The sequence below is a fragment of the Topomyia yanbarensis genome, chromosome 2, assembly GCF_030247195.1.
Source record: "Topomyia yanbarensis strain Yona2022 chromosome 2, ASM3024719v1, whole genome shotgun sequence".
In the NCBI taxonomy this organism is placed as follows: domain Eukaryota; kingdom Metazoa; phylum Arthropoda; class Insecta; order Diptera; family Culicidae; genus Topomyia; species Topomyia yanbarensis.
The window spans coordinates 178,550,413-178,571,092 of record NC_080671.1 but is presented as its reverse complement, the minus strand read 5'-3'; the positions used below and the strand labels follow the sequence as shown (position 1 = coordinate 178,571,092).

At 37.0% G+C, this 20,680-nt stretch overlaps 2 protein-coding genes across 2 annotated transcripts; one reads left to right on the top strand and one right to left on the bottom strand.

Annotated features, from left to right (window-relative positions):
- Positions 1–316: 316 nt before the first annotated feature.
- Positions 317–1,693, bottom strand: LOC131682245 (RNA-binding protein with serine-rich domain 1-A-like). The gene is made up of 3 exons (XM_058963602.1): positions 1,569–1,693; positions 1,401–1,511; positions 317–1,337 (listed from the first exon to the last, which is right to left on the bottom strand). Coding segments are annotated over exons 1-3 (921 nt in total). The 5' UTR covers positions 1,571–1,693; the 3' UTR covers positions 317–529.
- A 16,683-nt stretch (positions 1,694–18,376) lies between these two features.
- On the top strand, positions 18,377–20,207 carry LOC131682244 (glycosyltransferase-like domain-containing protein 1-like). The gene is made up of 4 exons (XM_058963601.1): positions 18,377–18,587; positions 18,649–19,126; positions 19,187–19,471; positions 19,522–20,207. Exons 1-4 carry the CDS (start codon positions 18,515–18,517, stop codon positions 19,784–19,786), a joined length of 1,101 nt encoding a protein of 366 aa, XP_058819584.1. The 5' UTR covers positions 18,377–18,514; the 3' UTR covers positions 19,787–20,207.
- The last annotated feature ends 473 nt before the right edge of the window (positions 20,208–20,680 follow it).

Sequence of the window (20,680 nt, the reverse complement as noted above, 5' to 3'; positions counted from 1 at the left end):
TAAATTCTAAGAGAAGAAAATGATTCGATTCATTAGATTATCGCGATTCAAATTGTGCAAAATAGTTATCCACTACACTTGGATATTGGCTACGGAGGTGAGCCTTGCTTCTTATCCTGGGGTCTCCCAAGCAACTATGGCGGATAACTAAATTCTTTGCTCTCTACAAAGAATCCTGGAAGGTATCGCGGTGTGATATATATGACACGACTATCTTTGATCGGTCGTTTAGCCTAGTTTGCATACATATCCAGACTCGTTGTTATCCCCCCAGAGGGAGCATCACTGCACATACGAAATGATTATCGACATGTGGTGTGTTTTTCTGTCCTTTATTGAATCAAATTAATTAAACAAGCTTTTTGTGTTTTAATCTTAAGGGCTGTTATAACCGTGTTCTATTTTGTCTGTGAAGTGCTAGCAATGTTTATATAATATGGTTCTTACCAGACTAAGATTGATTATATTACTTCAAAATACAGTGAATTGAAACACACAGAAATCAATTGGGTTCGCCCGCAAAAAAATCTCAACGAGAACTGTCAGAGCTGTTGCTGTGGCGTCGCCTTCTAATCGGGCTGCGGGAACGTCGACGTCGCGGGCTATTGCGTCTAATCGGATCACGACGCCTGTAGCGCATAGGAGATCCGCGCCAACGGGGAGGAGGGCGATTGTTTCTCATTATCGGTGACAGTCGGCGTATCGGGGGTCGAGTTTTCTGAACTAACACCGGTACGGCGGTGATTTCCTGTCCATCGATTTGACCGCCTGCCATATGCTTGAGAGCATTCTCTGCCCCGTCCGGACTAACGAAGTCGATATAGCAGAAGCCGCGTCCAAATGGCTGGAAACGATCAATTGCGAAATCGACGTTGCGAATCTCACCATATGTGCTAAATATTTCAAGAATGTGGTCTTTCACTACATTTCTCGTCAATCGGCCAACGTGTATCCTAGTTGGTCGTGGTGTAACGGAACGTTCCTTCCTTCGGCGCTTGGACGAACCAGATCGTGAGCGACGGCTGCGTGCACCGTCCTTGGCGTTCCGATCTGGTGAAACTGGTTTTGCTTGCTTGTTTTCTTTGTCATTATCTCGCTCCGGGGTACGACGTTCGGTACGCTCCTTAGACTTTGCACGAATCGGCTTAACTTCCTTCGGAGCTTCCTTTGGTGGGCTGGCACTACGCGAGCGAGATTTGGTCGCGGTTTTACGTTTCGGGCGCGAGCGCTCAGCTCCACTACTGGACGATGACGATGAACTTGATGAGGATGAACTGCTGCTGGATGAGCTGGACCGTGAACCAGAACTGCTTCGTGATGAGCTGCTTTCCGAAGAGCTGACCATTGAAAAACAACTCGGTTTATCAAGAAATCTACACAATTGTATAAATAACACTTACCTACTGTCGCTGCTACTGGAAGTGCGCTTCTTGCGTTCTTTTTCACGACCGCGCTGCTTTTTCTCAGCTTTATCAGAATCAGCCGACTCTGAACGGTTTTTAGAGCGAGCCCTGCAGAAGAAACCATTGTTATTTTTCGATATACTGATTCAACGATCGTCTACTTACATTTTAAGCTATAAAAGCGTAAGATTTGAGATGAAAATTTAGTATTTTAAGAGAATTTTGTTAGATTTTATCGCAATGGCAGCTCGATGGTAAATGGCTACAGAAAAAACCATTTTCGGCTGTCAATAAAACGTCAAAATGATTTTGCAACACAAACGACGCCGGCGTCCCGTTACTGAAAGTTTGAAAAATTTCAAATTTAATCAGAAATATTTCAAAGCAGTAACGCCTGGAGCCTACACGGAAAAATAAAACAACCAAAGATAAGTTATGAGTTGTGCGTCACTTTCGTATTTATTTGAAAGCTCAATCCCAATTAAACTCATTCCGGAACCGGTTCGGATTTCTGAATGGAGTCATTATGAATTCCAAATCAAATGCAACAACCGATTCCGACTCAGAATCGGTTGTTGCATTTCATTTGGAATCCATACTGACTCCATTCAGGATTCCGAATCAAATTCCGAATGGGTTGACCGGGATTGAGTTCTTTGCGACCGGTCTCACGAACACTAATGAAGTTTCCTGGTTGAAAACAATCCCATTTACTTTTGCCGTCTTTGTTTATTATTTTCCACCAGCTTGTGATGTAGTATTTGTGTCATGTGGCGTGTACGTACATGAGCCGTAGAAAAGTCTATTCAGATAGGCGCGTAATAGCCGCCTATATACATTCATAGGCAGCTTTTTCCTGGAAGCTTTCGCAAAGTACAGCTGGCAGAAAAATAAACAAACATTGCAAGAGAAGACCCTCTACCAGAGACTAGTCTCTGCCCTCTATATTCATATGCCATAGAGACTAATTATCACTCCTATAGCTCGCTTATGTTCGACTGTCTCATTGTCTAGTGATTCTACTGAAATAGGCTTGCGGAGCAACTGCGGCTATATTTGTTGCACCTTTCAGATGCCCGCAATGTGAGATTTTATTATAGACGCGACAATAATAAAATCTCACATTGCGGGCGTCTGAAAGGTGCATCAAATAAATATAGCCGCAGTTCCTCCGCAAGCCGATTTCAGAGGAGCCACACACCTAATTTGAATTACTGGGTACAGTAAAATTTTGCTGGGGTTTTGAACAGCAAACCGTTCGGTAATCAATTCAGTAAAACAATTCGGTTACCGAACTCTCCGCAATCCGTTCTCTCCAAACGTCAAAAAATACTGGTCAGTCAGCAGTTTCCTCTGAAAATGGCGACTTGACAGATGATTTGCTGTACCTGTTTTGTAAGTTTTTGACGAGGTTCGGTAATGTTGGTACAATTTTGCCGAACAATCAGTCAGTATTTTACTGGATAATGTTTATGTACCGAAAAAAACAGAAGTACTGATAAATTCAGTGAAAAATATTGCGGGTTTCAGCAAATTATTCGAAAAATTACTGAAAATCGCTAAAAAGTGAAAACTTTACCGCAATTTTTTAAACAACTTGCTGATAGCTCCGTAAAAATATCACTTTACTGTTCATGTCGTCAAAAGAAATTACTGAACAACTTTTGGCTGGTTTAGTGTGCACTAGACATGAGACAGTTGAACATATAAGCGAGCTATACCCGCTCGGACGTGCCTGGCAGGATTCCCCCCAGATAGCCGGCAGCGAAATAAAAACTCTGGCAGAATTTCTGGGGGTCTGGCTGGCAGAACGCTGCCCAGCCGGCCGGCTCAAATGCAACAACCGTTTCTGGCAGAATTTTTCGCCTTACGGTTATTAACGATTTTTTCTGCCGGATTTCTGCCAGGCACGCACCGGCCGGACTAGTTTTGCACCGCTTCAGGTTTTGCTTGTATTTTTTCTTAATTTTTTTTTTAAATTTATGTAAATTTATAATAAAAACATGTCTGGAGACATGGAATCCATATTACTTACCTTGTTTGAAACCAAAATCTTTGTTTCTTCCTATTTTTTCATCTGCCAAAACTATCCTTCTTGAAAAAATATAAATAAGGCAAAAATGAAACAACGATAAACAAAACAGAACCGGTGAGGCGAATCTGCCTGCCATAACTGAAAGGAGTATAGCTGAATTCTGGTAGCGCCATTTTGATAATTTTGACAGCTGCCGGAATCCTGACGGATTTTTGCTGGCTGCCCGTTTTTCTTCCAAGCGGGTAGGAGTGATAATCAGTAGGGTGGAACAAAAAATAGATTCCAGCTCCGAGCAACTTTTTAGGTACCATTTGGGTCCTAGAACAACTGTGCAAATTCTTAGCTCGATCGGTGAAACTTTATTTTTGCGCCCACTGTTTAAAGTTTACATGGGATTTTGTATGGGACAGTTAACTTTTACAAAATAATTCCTGCAGGAGTCGCCCATTACTTCCTAAAAATAAATCATTATGTGGCTTGTATAGGAAATTTAACAAAGAAAAAAATCTCGAAAACCACGAAACGATCTGATGCTTGAGAAAAAAGTTATTAAGCAGAAACCGATTGATGATCTGACGATTGATAAAATATTCATTTTTTCTAACACCACTGCTATTGGTTGTCCAATTATACGTAATTTTGCTTTAATCCTCTCTTAACGTATTTAAAACGTTTATCTATACTATTTGGCCACTTCGTAAGGTTTTGAGGGATAAATTGAGGCTTCTTTTGTACATAATAGGAGAAAGTTAAAAATTTGGTATGTAATAAAACCGTCAGAAGCAGTGATGCTATGAAAAGTGAAATTTTCATCAAACTGCAGGGCATCAGTCGGTTTTTGCTTAATAACTTTTTCCACAAGCATCAGATCGTTTTACAGTCTTCTAGACTTTGTTTCCTTGACAAATTTCCTATAAAAATCTGACATCTGTTTATTTTTAGAAGATAACGGGCGACTCTTGGAAGAATTAATTTGCAAAAGACAATTTTCCCATACGAAATCCCATGTAAACCTAGGGCGTGACACTCTTTTATAAAAATATTTCCACTGGTTTTATATTTTTTATACTTCCTTATATTTATTTATATTTGTCTATAAAAATTATAACTGTATTCGAATTGTTAAAAGTTCGAAAAGAAAAATTCGAACAGCCGTTACCATAGTAGTCTTAGCAACGCGTGTGATTAAAAAAAAACAAAGAAAAATGGTCTTGCATCAACAAAAAATGGTAGGTACGCATATAGATTTACACATAGTTCTCTTTTTACCGACGATTCTTTTGTCCCCTCATCTATTAATCAAACCCGGTTTGACGGGAGCTTAAAACCTGTCAAATTTATGCATGGTCCCCTGAAAAAAGAACCATAACCATCACAGCTTAGAACCCGCAAAACAACAACATCATCACCGATTCCGTTACTTAGATTCTGTAGGCAAAACCAGTTAAAGACCACATCCATTATGACAGAAATCATGTAGCAGCCAAAATATGCCTAAATGTTCATTTCTTCAAACGTGAAAGGTAAGACAATGATCCAGCCCATATCTATGGTCAAACGCAAATGACTAGTAATTAACATCAGCAGCTGTAACAACAAGCAAAAACTAAAACTATCCTCACCCAGATTTCCCAGCAGCAGATACAGCAATGGCACGTTCAGGCACAATAGCAACAGTATGCAATGCTACTCCAAGCACCGTAAGCAGGGGGAACCGCTATTCAGTCAGTGCAGCAGCTGCAGCAAGGTGAGTCATTTTTAATTTCGAACGGATCAGTACCTTGTTCAGTACATTGTAGTGCAATAATCCTATCCTTTGAAGAAAAAGATCGCGCTAAAAAATCACATCTGTTTCAGATCGAATTGGCCAAAAATCATTCAACAGCAGTAAGAAGACAACCGGTCAACCACAAACACAACAGCAAGGCGCTCGAAAGGGATTTTTTGTGCTTCAGTTAAATCGTAGCCAGACACAAAAACGCATCTTTGTCAAATCACAATCTTGTTTTCTGTTCTTATACTAAAATAGCTGTATTAACACCGATAATTCAACCATCCCAAGCGAAACAGTCACTATGTCAGCGCCAATCACCAATATTTCACAGCAGCAGCAAATTGAAACTTCACCATCCGACCGGTCGGTAGTAATGCCGTTCTAACGACGGTTCTGCCACAGGTTTTGACGTTAACTCAACAACCGCAACTATGTGACCATTGGTTAACAGCAGCAGCAACAATCACAAACTAGAATTATCATCACCCAGATTTCGCAGCAGCAGATACAGCAACGGTACTTTCAGGCACAACTGCAACAGTGTACAATACAGTTCCAAAAAGCAGAAGCATCACAAGCAAGAGGAACCACTGTAGCAGCCGCAGCAAGCTGATTTTTTATATTTTGGAAAGGATCAGTACATTGTATCGTAATAATCCCAAATATCACGCTCAAAAAATTACATTTCTTCATATCGAATTGGCTAGAATCGCTCAACAACAGTAACAGAAAACAACCGGTCAACTGCACACAATAGCAAGGTTTACAAGAATCCCGGTTTATCTTCAATCATATTTTAACTAAAAAAAATATTTGAAACATGACCGCCAAAGGACGCATCACCGCCTTTTATCACTGCCTGTTTCAGCGCAGCAATTTTATCCAGATCAAAATCTTCTTCCTCGTCATCAATTCTAAAACATTCGGTCATTTGGGACTTTTGATTTCTCTTTCTCCCACAGATAAATCATCGTCGTCTTCATCACCTCAAAGATTATTCGCGAGTGGAACGGGTTTTACTGTAGTCGCTGGAGTAATATTATCAAGGAGCTTTTATTCTTTTATTTAACTCTAAGCACCTTGAATATCATTTTCCAACTGAACATGTATTGTAGGTGTTGCCTTACGTGAACATATGCCAGTACCAAATTAATTTAATCGAATGTAACATATGGGGGGCATTGGTTTTTAATATCAGTTAGCTTGATGCAATCTAGAGCGGATGGAAGATTCGATTTAATGTGTTCAAACGACCTACGATCGACGTCCACTCGGGCGAATTCTTGCCAGCAGAAAGGAAAACCATGTTTGATTGCCTCATATAAATAGCTAGCAATCTATGTCTCTAACAAGCCTCGAAGCTTGGCAATATCCGCCACTGAGCGACACTCTAACCAGAGGTTCCAAGTTGTTTGCTGGGTTGGTGATAACTTACAGTGGGCTCCGCTTCAAATCCCGCTGCATGACAGACAATCCATCACTGCTGTTACAGTACCAGGTGAAAAGTTCAGTTTTTGCTGAATGGAGGACAAAAATTCTTTGCCAAATTTTTGAATCATAATATCAGAGAACTCATCTAACTTGGCATGCTTCATTTCCTCCAAATTCAGCGGTCCAATGGTAGCCATCTGGTGAAGGGCTTGATTCGAAGCAATCACATAGGGCATACATTCGTAAGCGGTGGCCAGTTCGGAGCGCTTTTTCAAGAGAATCTTCACCATATCCTGAATAAAGTCCTGCTTTTGCACAACTGATTGCTCCAGTATACGAGAACCTTTGGCTGGCTTTGAAAGTCCGATGTTGTACATACAGTGCTTGCGCTCGAACATGCGAATAAAAGTAAACTAGTCACATGTATTCCATTCTTGAAAAACATCCTTTTCTTTCAAGCAAAACGGTCAATGCTTTCCACCGGTCCTCATCTCGTGACTTCCCGAGACCGTGACAGGTATTTTCAAGTAATGATCATAGTTTCTTGCTTTTGGAGCCGCGCAGCAGTGCGATCGGCAGCACAATACCTGTATCACCACCTTCGATAGCTTACAACAAATGTTCCATGTCTTTACTAAAATCATAATTATCGCTCTCGTCGATCCCTGATTATCTTCTCGTAGTAGCTCATGTCTTTTGAAATCAGCGCGACTCCAAAACATAATACACTTGGATGGTTGTCCATCCCGGGCAGCTCTATCGCCTTCCTGATAATAACTTTCTAAATCCTTCGACGTACCATAGTGAATGATCAGTCCAACATCCGGTTTGTCGATTCCCATTCCGAAAGCTATCGTAGCCTATAATCTGAATGCAGTCTCGGACAAAGCTTTGGATTACCTCTCGCCTCTGCTTCAGCGAAAGACACGCATGATACGGCTCACAATCAATCCGTTTACTCTTCAACAGCTCCACAATCTCTTCCGTTTGCTTCCAAATCAGGCAGTAGATTATGATACTACCTTCAGTGTTGTTGCTCAAACCTTTGAGAGGATTGTTCTACATTCTGGAAGAGTGGGAATATATTAAGAGTGGTTTGAGAATTAGTATCATTGTTGTACGTACCTGCTGTCCCATGAGCAATTTGACCTCTTTGATTTATTCCGGATATCTTGTTTTATGGCGCAGGTACAAAGGTGTTCCATTTTTAAATTTTAGTTATGCACGTCTTGATATCAACAATGTAAACAAATAAAAGGGACAACTGACATAAATTCACCGCACACTGAGAATAAGTTCGAAAACAAGTTCGAAAGTTATATAAGTATAAGCTGTCTATAAAATTATAATATTCTATAATCGTCTATAAATCTACAAAAACATTATAATTGTATAATAATTTATGAGTTATTGGAAGTGTCACGCCCCTTGATGTAAACTTTAAACCGTGGGTGGCTGTCACGCGCCTGCCTGAATAGATCTTTCATATACTCACATATCAAGCGATTATCCTGCAAGGCACAATATCAAAAACAAAACGAGAGATTCGACTCAGTCGAGGTCTTCCGTGGAATAAGGTACTTTTGAGTTGTTTGGGATATACTCAAAATTAGGTAAATTTAACTTAAATTTAAGTATATTGAACTCAATGTTGAGAATAAAAAAATGTTTCAATGAGTTATAATTTTTGCCGCGGTTAGAGGGAAAGTACGAGGGGCAAGCACTAGCAGGTTTGAGTGCGTCGTATTAAAAATACCAACGTATTTTGAATATAATTAAAATAAATAATGAAAGTATTTAAAAATACTTCTGTTGTACTTAATAAGCTACTTAATATAATTAATGTTGATGTGTACGTACTTAAAATATTTAAAGTACATCCTGACGGTAATAAAAATATTTTGCATATTTCAAGTACGAAGGCGCTGTACTTAAAATCGTTTCAGTAATTAAACTACAATGAATTTGACGCGTACTTTTTTAAATTTTTGCGGCACTTAATGTACTTCATGGTACTTAATGTAACTAATTATGTAAGACTTTTGGTACTGCGAGGTACTGAAGATTTAGTGCTTGCCCCTCGGGAAACTACTTTCAACCCGGTTTACTTAATTTCATCTCATTCCACGATACCCCGAGATTGAGTGAAACGAAATCAATTTTAGGTAATTTTTCGTATGCGTGTAGGGCTGGATGTTGTTGACTCGAATCAAAATTCGCTGAATTGAGTTCTACAAGATGACGACACGAATGAACTCATGATGAATGAAGTTCATGTTTGACAATTCTCGGTGGTTTGTTTACTTTGTCAGTTGCGTGAGTTCGAGTGCAACGGGTGCTCATCTGTTGCATTTGCACTCACGTAACTCCCATGTAAACAAACCACCGAGAATTGTCAAATGAAGTTCATCCGAATCATTTTGTTGGGTTATGTCGGTTGGTGTAAAACCTAATGCTGGGTAGGACGGGACGAACGGAAACGAAAAAACCAAGAGGGTAACAAACCCTTGTAATACTCAGTCATATTTAGAATTTTTGGTACCGAATATCTGAATGGCAATTAGCCGTGTTTTCTACGAATGCGAACATGAAATTCACGATTTCGTTATTTTACTGTAACCAAAAAGATTTGTGTTATATCTGTAACATGACACTAGGAGCAAATCAATTGTGATTTATTTTCAAAAAGTAGCAAAATTAAATGCGTTTCCATCAATATAGAAATCCAAAATGTATTTTGCGCTGTGTACAATGTATTTTGCGTTGCGTGTAAGACGTCAAAACCCTACAAAAAATTAGCCCTACATTCAACAAAACGTCGAACAAAGTGAATCAGGGTAGGACGTTTGTTAAACAAACCTTTCTGGGAGGGAGTGCAAAGTTGATGCAAAAATGAAAATTAAATGCATCTTTTCTAATTTGATGCAAATTTGTTATACATTTCTAGAGTGATCTGCCCCTAGTCACGACATGATGATACTACACACTAAGCCAGCCAAAAGTTGTTCAGTAATTTCTTTTGACAATTTGCTCAGTAAAGTGATATTTTTACGGAGCTGCCAGCAAATTGTTTAAAAATTTGCGGTATAGTTTTCATTTTTTAGCGATTTTCAGTAATTCTTCGAATAATTTGCTGAAACCCGCAATATGTTGTACTGAATTTATCAGCATTCCCGTTTTTTCGGCACATAACATTATCCAGTAAAATACTGACTGATTGTTCGGCAAAATTGTACCAACATTAGCGAACCTCGTCAATAACTTACAAAACAGGTACCGCAAAGCATCTGTCAAGTCGCCATTTTCAGAAGAAATTGCTGACTGACCAGTATTTTTTGACGTTTGGATAGAACGGATTGCGGAGTGTTCGGTAAACGAACTGTTTTACTGAATTAATTACCGAACGGTTTGCTGTTCAAAACCCCAGCAAAATTTTACTGCACCCAGTTATTTAAATTAAGTGTGTATAAATAGCTAGATAAACTCAATTTTTTCCGTCTTGTTTGTTTGACACGGCTCACTACCTTAGCATAAATGAGCTGCGGGTCTTTCATGATTTTTACATTATGTAAAAATTAAAATTAACTTACAAATTGTCCGTCCATAGGGTCTTGTTGATGCAGCTTGTTGCTGCGAGGGGCAAGCATTAAATCTTCAGTACGACGCAGTGCTAAAAGTCCTACTTAATTAGTTACTTTAAGTACTGTTAAGTACCATAAAGTACATTAAGTACCGCCAATATTTAAAAAGCACATGAAAAATTGACTGTAATTTAATTACCGGAATGTTTTCAAGTTCAGATCTTTTGTACCTTAAATACGCAAAATATTTTAAGTACCGCTTTTATGTACTTTAAATACTTTAAGTGTTTGTACAAAGACATTGATTACATTAAGTATCATAAGAAGTAGTTTTAATTTCTTTCAATAGTTACTTTAATTACATTTAAAATACGCAGGTACATTAGCTGCGTCATCGGTACTGCAATCATGATGCTGACCGGTCGAATGTTCTTATTTGTTTGTTGTGCTTGCGGGTCGCTATGGTAAATAAAAGGATCAAATCAAAATGAAGAAGGCTTCATCGGCATTTGATTCTTTATTGGTGGTGCTGGTTGTTAAGTTTTGAGGCATTTGGTGTAATCGTTGTTACTTCGCTGTTGGTAATAGCAGTTGGTTTACGTATTCTCACCACACGAACGCCGCACAGTGGGGCGAAACAGAAAAAAGACGGTCAAAAGTCTCCTGAGTTTCACAGATGTTTTCATGCTTTTATGTCTTCAGGAAAGTTTCCTAGGACTACATTCCACATCTTTTAGGATAAGCACCTTAATTTTTCTTAAGGTGCAAGTGTCACATAAAAAAAATTTTTTTAGCTCGACAACCAAAAATTTTTTTTTTGTGCGGAATCTTGTAGAGCAATTTATTTTGAGCAACTTTGAAGAACATGTCTGCCATCTATATATTTTTCCTTAAGAGATATGTACGTTGCACCTTAAAATCAATTTTTCAACTTTCTCTTCTACAACTTAATTTTTTCTACATTTGTATATTCTAGAAAGTTTTAGACACCGTCAAAACACACAACTTTTCTGAAGACTCCAATGATATATAACATGTGTATCGGGATTTAAATCGATTTTTCTTTAAAAAATACTCTTTTTCATTACAAAATTTCTCAAAATTGTGAAACTCAGCATGATTAGATTCGTCATGTTATGTAGTATTTGTAGGCGAAGTATAACAATCCGGACTTTTCGGGTTTTTTAGTTTTCCTACATTTTTATACTGTATAATGTATGGATATTTCGCAGTATCTATAGAGCGGCGTTAGTAAATCAACACGTAATAATACAGAGTACTAAACCCAATGCAAAATATATCTTCTATTATCAACAATCAACATGTAAAAACAATGAAAGTGTATGAAGCACTTATTATACATTAGAAGTATTTTATATTGAACTAGCCAATACCCGCCGCGTGTTGCTGTGACTTTCAACGAAATAGGAGTAAACACAATTTGTTCCGAAGCGCCATGGTAGATAATCCCCAACCAATAGCACACAAACACGCTCCATAACAAATATCTAATACGTATAAATTTTTAGGGCAATCGGTTAAGCCTTTTGGGAGTCCATAAATCACATACATACAAATATTGACTTTTATATATATAGAAGAAGATGCCTAAAACGATTAATCTTGGAAAGATTACATGGGTATTATCCCTCTCATTCTTCGTTCCAGTTACTCAAAAATCCACATAACGCAAGCTCTGAGAGTGATTCAGAATGATATTTGCTTTGATGTGTGTTTTCTTTTATTTTCAATAATTCACAATAAAATATTCATATTACTAATGCAATAAATAATTGGATTACTGTTAAGCGTGTAATGTTCCCGCGTAAAAAGCAATTTGGTCGTCCTTCTAATGTATAATTAGTGCTTCATACACTTTCATTGTTTTTACATGTTGATTGTTGATAATAGAAGAAATATTTTTCATTGAGTTTAGTATTCTGTATTATTACGTGTTGATTTACTAACGACCGCTCTATAGATACTGTGAAATATCCATGCATTATACAGTATAAAAATGTAGGAAAACTAAAAAACCCGAAAAGTCCGGATTGTTAGACTTTGCTTACGTTTACTACATAACATGGCGAATTTAATCATACTGAGTTTTGGTTCACAAAGTTTCACAATTTTGAGAAATTTTATAATGAAAAAGAGTATTTTTTAAAGAAAAATCGATTTATACCCCGATACACATGTCACACATCATTGGAGTCTTCAGAAAAGTTGTGTGTTTCGACGGTATCTAAAACTTTCTAGAATATACAAATGTAGAAAAAATTAAGTTGTCGAAGAGAATGTTGAAAAATTGATTTTAAGGTGCAACGTACATATCACTATATATAGAAAATATATAGATGGCAAATATGTTCTTCAAAGTTGTTCAAAATAAATTGCTCTACAAGATGCCGCGCAAAAAAAATTAAAGGGTTATGTACAGGACACGACCACGGTGACATTAAAAATGTAGCTTTTTTCAAGAGCGTGCAAATGAATTTTATCTATCACACATATCGACTCACGTTCTTGTTCACTCGCCTGCTTTCATATAAGGGTGTCCCAAAATGACATCATGTTAAAAAAGTCATCGGGCTCACTTCTTAAATGAAAGGTTAGGGTATTAGGACCACTTTCTTCTTCGGAGTGAATTTACTAAAAAGCTTCCTACTGGTGGCGAATTTTGATTTTTTGAAAAATGGGCCGATTTTTGATAAAATTTCAAATTCATGCCTGTTGAAGTGGTCCTGAACTGTCTTAGATTTTTTCAGCATTTTTTAGTTTTTCTGGAGATCCAAACGGAGAAGTTTGATTAGTTAGTTTGTACAAATTTTGAATTATAAGAGCGGCACGGCCATTAAAACTTAGTAAAAAGAGAAATTTTTGGTGCTTTTCAGCATTTTTTCTTCAAAACTGGGTATCTACAAAAATTTAAAAGTATAGAAAACACTTTATATAGTTGAGCCGAATACAGGTGCGTAATTTTGCTGAAGAAAGCGTATAGCTACGGCTAATGAGGCATGAGTTATTTAAGTTTATGTTAGATAATCTTTGACATTTTTAGTAAATCATCAAAAATAATGCTATTCCAAAAAGTAAATCAGTTCAAATGTGCTTTGACCACACATTGTTTTTCGGAAAATAGAAGGAAAATGATGAAAAATGCCGTTTTCTGTACGTCTTTAGTATGTCAGGAAGAGGATTAATAGGTATCTGATGATTTTTTTTTAAGTTAAATTATAAAAATAATGATAACTTTGCTAATGACGCCAAGTCTCTAATTATTATTTGAAGAGTTAATTCTCCATAAATACTTCTAGGAGGAATCTTCAACAAAATAATTGTGTCAAAAGATGCGCTGTATTCTGTTGTAAAACTTTTTCGAGGATATTTGCACCAAATTTGAAATTATGCGATCTAAACAGTAAATATCAGTTTTTCAACACTCACCTCACTCTTCTGCATTTTTCTTCACTTTAACGTTCTTAACGTGGAAATAAGACCTTATATATAAAATGTGAATACACCAATCAATTCAGCCTTCAAATATACGCCATAACTTGCCATTAACTCGACATACTTGTTTAATTTTAGTGATTTTCAAACCCGCTAGGTGGCTATTAGTATACAAAATATTTTAAAAAAAAATCGTCAGATGCTCATAAAAACCGATTCTGATGTACTAGAGACAAGCGAAAAACGCCATTTTTCATCATTTTCTATTTATTTTCCGAAAAATATTATGCGAACTAAGCACACTTAAGTTGCTTTATTTTGTAGAACAGAGTTATTTTTGATGAATATCATAAAATGTCAAAAGGTTATTTAACAAAAACTTAAATAACTCATACCCCATTGGCCGTAGCTATACACTTTCTTCGGCAAAATTACGCCCCTGTATTTGGCTCATCTATATAAAGTGTTTTCTATACTTTTAAAATTTTGTAGATACCCAGTTTTGAAGAAAAAATACTGAAATACACCAAAAATTTCACTTTTTGCTAAGTTTTAATGGCTCTGCCGCTCTTATAATTCAAAATTTGTACAAACTAACTAATCAAACTTCTCCATTTGGATCTCCAGAAAAACTAAAAAATGCTGAAAAAAATCTAAGTTAGTTCAGGACCACTTCAACAGGCATGAATTTGAAATTTTATCAAAAATCGGTCCATTTCTCAAAAAATCAAAATTCGCCACCAGTAGGAAGCGTTTTAGCAAATTCATCCTATTTCATATGTTACAATTTGCTATATACCCTTCCCATCAAAACATAATTTATTGAAGGTCTTTTAACGGTAATCTATTAATTAATCAAGTATCTCACTAGGTGATTGGCATTATTTGGCTGATCCATCTAGTAAAAATAGGCTGGTCTGTCCAGAAAATATATTCAAAAGAAAAGTTCCATATTGAGAGCTTTGATGAGAAAGCCCACGCCCGCAAACGGAAATATAGAGATTCTCCATGAAATATGAAATTTCATTTTCCATTTAAATTTTCAATAATGTACTAATGAACTTAAGTAAACAATCTTAAGTTTAAGTATTTCTTGATCGATTAGTGGTGGAAAAAATGAAATTATTTGATAAATTACTTTGTTATGCAACGTTCGCACTACCAGTTAAAATGGGTTTTTATGCTATCTTGGTGACATTTTTCTTGTTGCTAATTATTAAAACGTGTAACGTAGTGTAAACATTGTATTATTAAACCAATTCTGCAGCGTTTTATGTTATATAGGTGTACAGATTTATTTTAAAATTTAAATTAGTATACCCAACCGTTCTATTTGTTGTATACTTTAAAACGCAATTAGAACTGTGTTTTAAATACATGGGGTAGGACAGATATTCTGACTGGATAAACTGGGAAAAAAATTTAAGTCCATTAACGCTTAAGACATGGCTTGAATTTGAATCGAAAAAGAACACCCGCTCCAACTAAGTTCTGTTTTAAAATTTTCCGTTGTGTGCAGTACGAAACAAAAGTGTTTGAAATTAGAAAACAAAAAGTTCTGCTGGGAATGTGATTGTTTCCGATGCAATTACACTCAGATTTTTCACGCAGGGGATATAGGCCGCGTAAATGAAAACCGCGTAAAATTAAAAAAAAACGAGTTAATGAAAACCGCGTAAATTTCAAAATCCGCGTAAAAAAACCTGAGTGTACTCTCCTATATAAAATACTACGCTGCTGAACAGTGAAATAACTACAGAAGCACGTTGTCAGATGCCTTACTGATAAAAAACATATAACCGAAATATGAAACATGAAAACCAATAGGCTCTTTACCCTACGCAACTACAAAGCGCCGTAAACATGGATTAACAAGTTACAACGCACACGCATGCATAAAAATAAATATATTTTTTTCAAACGCAACACTCTTAAGCAGCACACACCGTATTGAATTAAATCCAAACCACCCCGCCCACCCACTTTGCAAATCATTCTGTGACACCGTGCTGGTACCCGAAAATCCGCACACGGCCACCGCTGCCGAAAATGCATAGCGCCTACCGCTTATTGTAGTGCCCAAACGCTGCAGCCATGATCTTACCCGTTCGACATAAGAACAAAAACTGATTCAAACGGGTACGCGTCACCTCTATTTATAAACTAACCGTATATGGTTTAGTCACTTAGGTGCGAGTGTGTGCAAATGCCAACGTTACCGAAAATCGATCGCTTATTGCATCGCCCGGAGACGATGTTGCTCGGATGGGATAAGAGCAACAACTGATTTAAACGGACATGCGTTGCTTCTATTTATGACTTTTCGTGTTTCATTGAGCAACTAAGCTGCCCTCTCTTGACGGCTGTGTCTGAGAAATCTGCCTCACGAATGGTAATTTTCCCGTTTTTCGTGAACTTTTTAATTTTACCAATTGGGTCATTAAGCTATATATAGTTTTCCGTTCCATTCGATAAATTTTAGGTCCAATATACATAATATAACATGATTTCAAAAAAAATTTCGTTGTAATACGTAAAAACGATTTTTTTGTTTTTTAAAATAAATAAAATGTAAACTTGGCAACCATACATAGGAAAACAGCGGTTGTTTACATCTGGCCTATCAGGACAACACCCAAAATGAAAAAAAAACTATATGCAATGTATGGTGTTTATCAGAGTGTATGTAAGGAGAGTGAAGACAACTGTCATGATTATCCGTCAGTGAAATTCCAAACGAACAAACGACCTGTCAAAATACATGAATTTGACTCGTTTGGAATGACACTGACAAATAATAATTGTTCCAATTTTGACAGTGTCGTCACTCTCCTTATGCACTCAGGTGTTTATGTCAAATAAAAATAACCCTGTGGAAAAACCGAGAAAACATGCCTTATTTTTTCTGACAGGGCATCATTTGTCGTGAAATTCGATATGTCAAACCCTTCCTATAGTGTCAAATCCAGACTGTCAACATATTTCTTTATTTTAAATTTTAATATTATTTTCACGTTTCCTGAGTTGGAAAAAATATTGTTGCAATCACGAAAATCAGCTTTATCGATGTAAGTAATAAAAAACGACTTTTTTTTTCTCATTTAATGACCCAATTTCCAAAAGTCTACTTTTATTGGGGAGATATTAAATTATTACCAATATTTAAGTTAGGTGTTTCTGAATCGGTTGGTGTATGAATGATTAAAATCCATCTAGTAATATCGGAGTTATAAGCGTGCAAACCTTACATAGTTTCGTTACATGGGAAATAGTTTAGATTTTAGAATGACACCTAGCCCAGATAGTGGAGTAAGACATTTTTAATGTCAAAAAAATTGTCATTCTACGTTAGTCCAGTGCATTGGATGTTTATTCAATGAACGCCCGACACTGGGCGTTGCTGTTAAGCTGGCGTAAACGATTATTGTCAAAAAGGGACAATAAAACGTATTACGAACTAAACAATTTAGACCACCATTATGGCAAGTAAAAAGCTGGATACAGGTGCGCATCTGTTCATACAAAGTTGTGAAATGAAAAATTATGAAAACTGGTTTATTTGGCCAATAATTGAGTTTTAAATTAATTTTGGGCCGCTGAATCCATTTCTGCTATCAGTTTTGATATTCAATAATTCTTTTTTTCGACTACTTTTATGAAACTCATTTGAAGGCGTTGGTCGTTAAAGGGTTAATATCTTGGTTAATATACACTTTAATAATAGCAGCCAATCACATCGGATAGCCAAAATGTATTAGAGGAAAACCTCAAACCAAGCAAAATTGAAATGAAAAGTGGTTTACACAGTGAATTTTCCATTTAATAGGGATCTTTAATTTGGAAAAATTGTGTCAGTTTTACATAGGTATTGATAGCGGGTGTCCGTGCGAGTACACTCATATCATTCTTAAACTTTAATTATTCTTTTCTGATTTTTAAATTTAAAAAATCCAAATTAAATTCATCCTACAAACTGACAGTTGTCCTACTAAATGACGTATCTGCAAATATCTCGTTCGCCTCATTGTTAACCGGGACAGCACCCCACTCAGCATGATCTGGTAGTTTTGCTATCCGCTAGCAGCCTGCCATCCCAAGTTTCGTCTGCAAGCTATTGACTTATCCAGCTGCGTTGGTATTGTGCCGTTTTGACGTTTAAATTGGGAGGAAAACAAATCATTTGCACTGCGAATTGGGAGGAAAACAAACCGCTTGTGGGCTTAAGGGGAGGGCGGTAGTATAAAATTGCGAGATCTCAGTGTGCGTATTTTAAACGTCATATATCTCAATGGTAGATCTGATAGGGCAACCTATAAAGTCGTGCAAGTCGCATGGGTTTGGATGTGTTATTGTCCTAAAAGGAAACCACCTAAAAATGTTTTTTTTTCAATAGTTTTGGGCCTAAAAATTGAAATAGGAATGAGATATTAACTCATAATACTAATCTGCATCAGAAAATGCCTTAACTCGCACACCCCTAAAGATCCCTATTGACAAATTTGGTTCTTGTACCCATGTAACATGAACTGGGACGTTTGCTGTGCACTGTAGTTTTTAGTGTATGAAATATTTCACTCTCTTCGGCCTTCTGGGCGCTCAACCCATTTTGGATTTTGATGTGAGAGCAGTCACCCTGTTAATGTTTTCATCAGAGATCTTCAACTGTTCAGCTGTCATCCATCATTTTCTGATAAGCAATTCTTGACAGGACGAGGAACTGAGACCCGGAGCTGCTTTTCCTACGCGTAGGTCATTTCACGAAGAAAACTTCCGATCTGTTATTTGATTTTTAGTAAATTGGTACAGTAGCTTGTATACCCAGTTTAAGCCACAATTTATGGCTAAAATTCTTATCATTGAACCTTTCTATGGAGGCTCTCATAAGCAACTGCTGGATATTGTGCTTCAGCGTGAGTATCAAAGTAATGCCTGACCTAAATTAATAATGTAGATATTTACATTTTTCTCTAGAGCTTCATCCAGCTGAGTACGATTTATTTACGCTGACAGCAAAGAAATGGCACTGGCGTTCGCGGATAGGAGCACTTTATTTCTCCGAAGTTATTCCAAGGGATCACCAGTACAAAACACTGTTTACCAGTTCTGTGTTGAATTTGGCTGAACTGATCGGTCTTCGGCCTGACTTGTCCGTATGTAGGAAAATTGTTTACTTTCATGAAAATCAGCTGAACTATCCTGTACGTGAAATCAAGGAACGAGACTGTCAGTATGGACTGAATCAAATAATGACGTGTCTCAGTGCGGACCAAATTGTGTTCAACTCACAGTACAATATGACTTCCTTTTTGGATAACATTAAAAGCTTTTTAAATATTGCACCCGACCTGAAGTTAAAGAATCTGAAAGAAAAACTTGAACCACGTTGTGAGGTACTGTACTTTCCAATACCTTTCCATATGATTCCAAAGCGTGTGTTTACCAAAAACGAGTAAGATTTATTTTTAACCTCTGTAAGTTCTATATAAATTCGTCTTTCATTTGATTCCAGGAAACCGTTACATTTAATTTGGCCTCATCGCTGGGAGCACGACAAGAATCCACAGTTTCTGACTAACACCCTTCTCGAGCTCAACAAGCGGCAGGTGGATTTTCGCGTATCAATCCTTGGTGAGAGAACGCAATCGATACCGGAATGTTTCGAAAATATTGGTGAACTGTTGAAGGAAAAACTCATCAACTTTGGTTATCTCAGTAAGGATGAATATTATCGAACTCTACTGGATGGAGATGTCGTCATTTCAACAGCCGGTCATGAATTCTATGGAGTCGCTATGTAAGAGTTCAGTAGTTGAAAACTATCTCAAACTAATTGGCATTTTACAGGTTAGAGGCTGCTTATTGTGGTTGTTTGCCCGTCGCACCAAATAAACTGGTATATCCGGAGATTTATCCGGACAATAGTTTATACAATACTTCGAACCAGCTGATCAAAATGCTATATAACTGGTGCAAAAACCGGGCATTGTTTGAGAGGGACCGAGCGATTTTTTACGAAAGCTTCGACTTTGATATGTATTCTTCGGTTAGCATTGTTCCAAAATTCATATCAATAGTCAAAGCGCATATCGCTGCCAGCAATGGGATCTAGGTGAGAAGCGAATCGTAGTTGTAGTCCAACAATGTAGGAAATCTTCCAATTAAATTGATGGCATCTACCATGAGCAAAAAGAAACAGACCATCAGAGTGCAATCTCGCGCCAATTTATACCATAGAGTCTAGGGGCACAAAAACTGTTCATCCTAATCATTAGTGGTAAGAAGTTCAAACCGGATTGCTTCGAAGGAGTATGCATCCATGTGCATTCACGGTTTCAAAAATTATTTTTTGTTATGTTTAAACTTTTTTTACCTAGAACATTGACCCCCAACGGGAGTCGTATAGCGATGCATTTTTAATGATTGTTTCATTGGTTTACAAAGTTTCGAAATTTATTAGATTGTATTGTATATTACAATACGGCAGTCAAGATTTTATTACAAAGTAATTGAAATATTGGGAATCAACACAATTGTAGGTAATTAAAAAATATCATTGTATTAAAACAATATGTTGTTTCATATTCAAAAAGAAAAATCCTTTTTACTCTACTAATTGTTTGGCAAACAAATACACTTGGAAAAAAATATGGCACTCGGCCCTCCGAGTCTTGGCTCAAAAGTCGATTTTTGGAGGGATTGGCATTGCGTTAAAAGTACCCACAAACCACCGTTCATAATTTTTGACAACATATAAATCTCACCCATCACCCATTAATCTCGTCAACTCACCAAAGAGTATCCTGCCACCGTTACCACCGAAACAACCTCTTTCGCACAGATTCTATTGTTTTCAGTACTTGATAAATTCTTCTGTAAATCAATGTCACATGTTTTCACTTATTAGCATTTTTTTAGCAGCGCTCAAAACTTGTCCACACGGGGAATGTGCCATTTCAGTCTACTTATTCTGATTTTTGATATCAGGATGGGATAATTGGTTTTT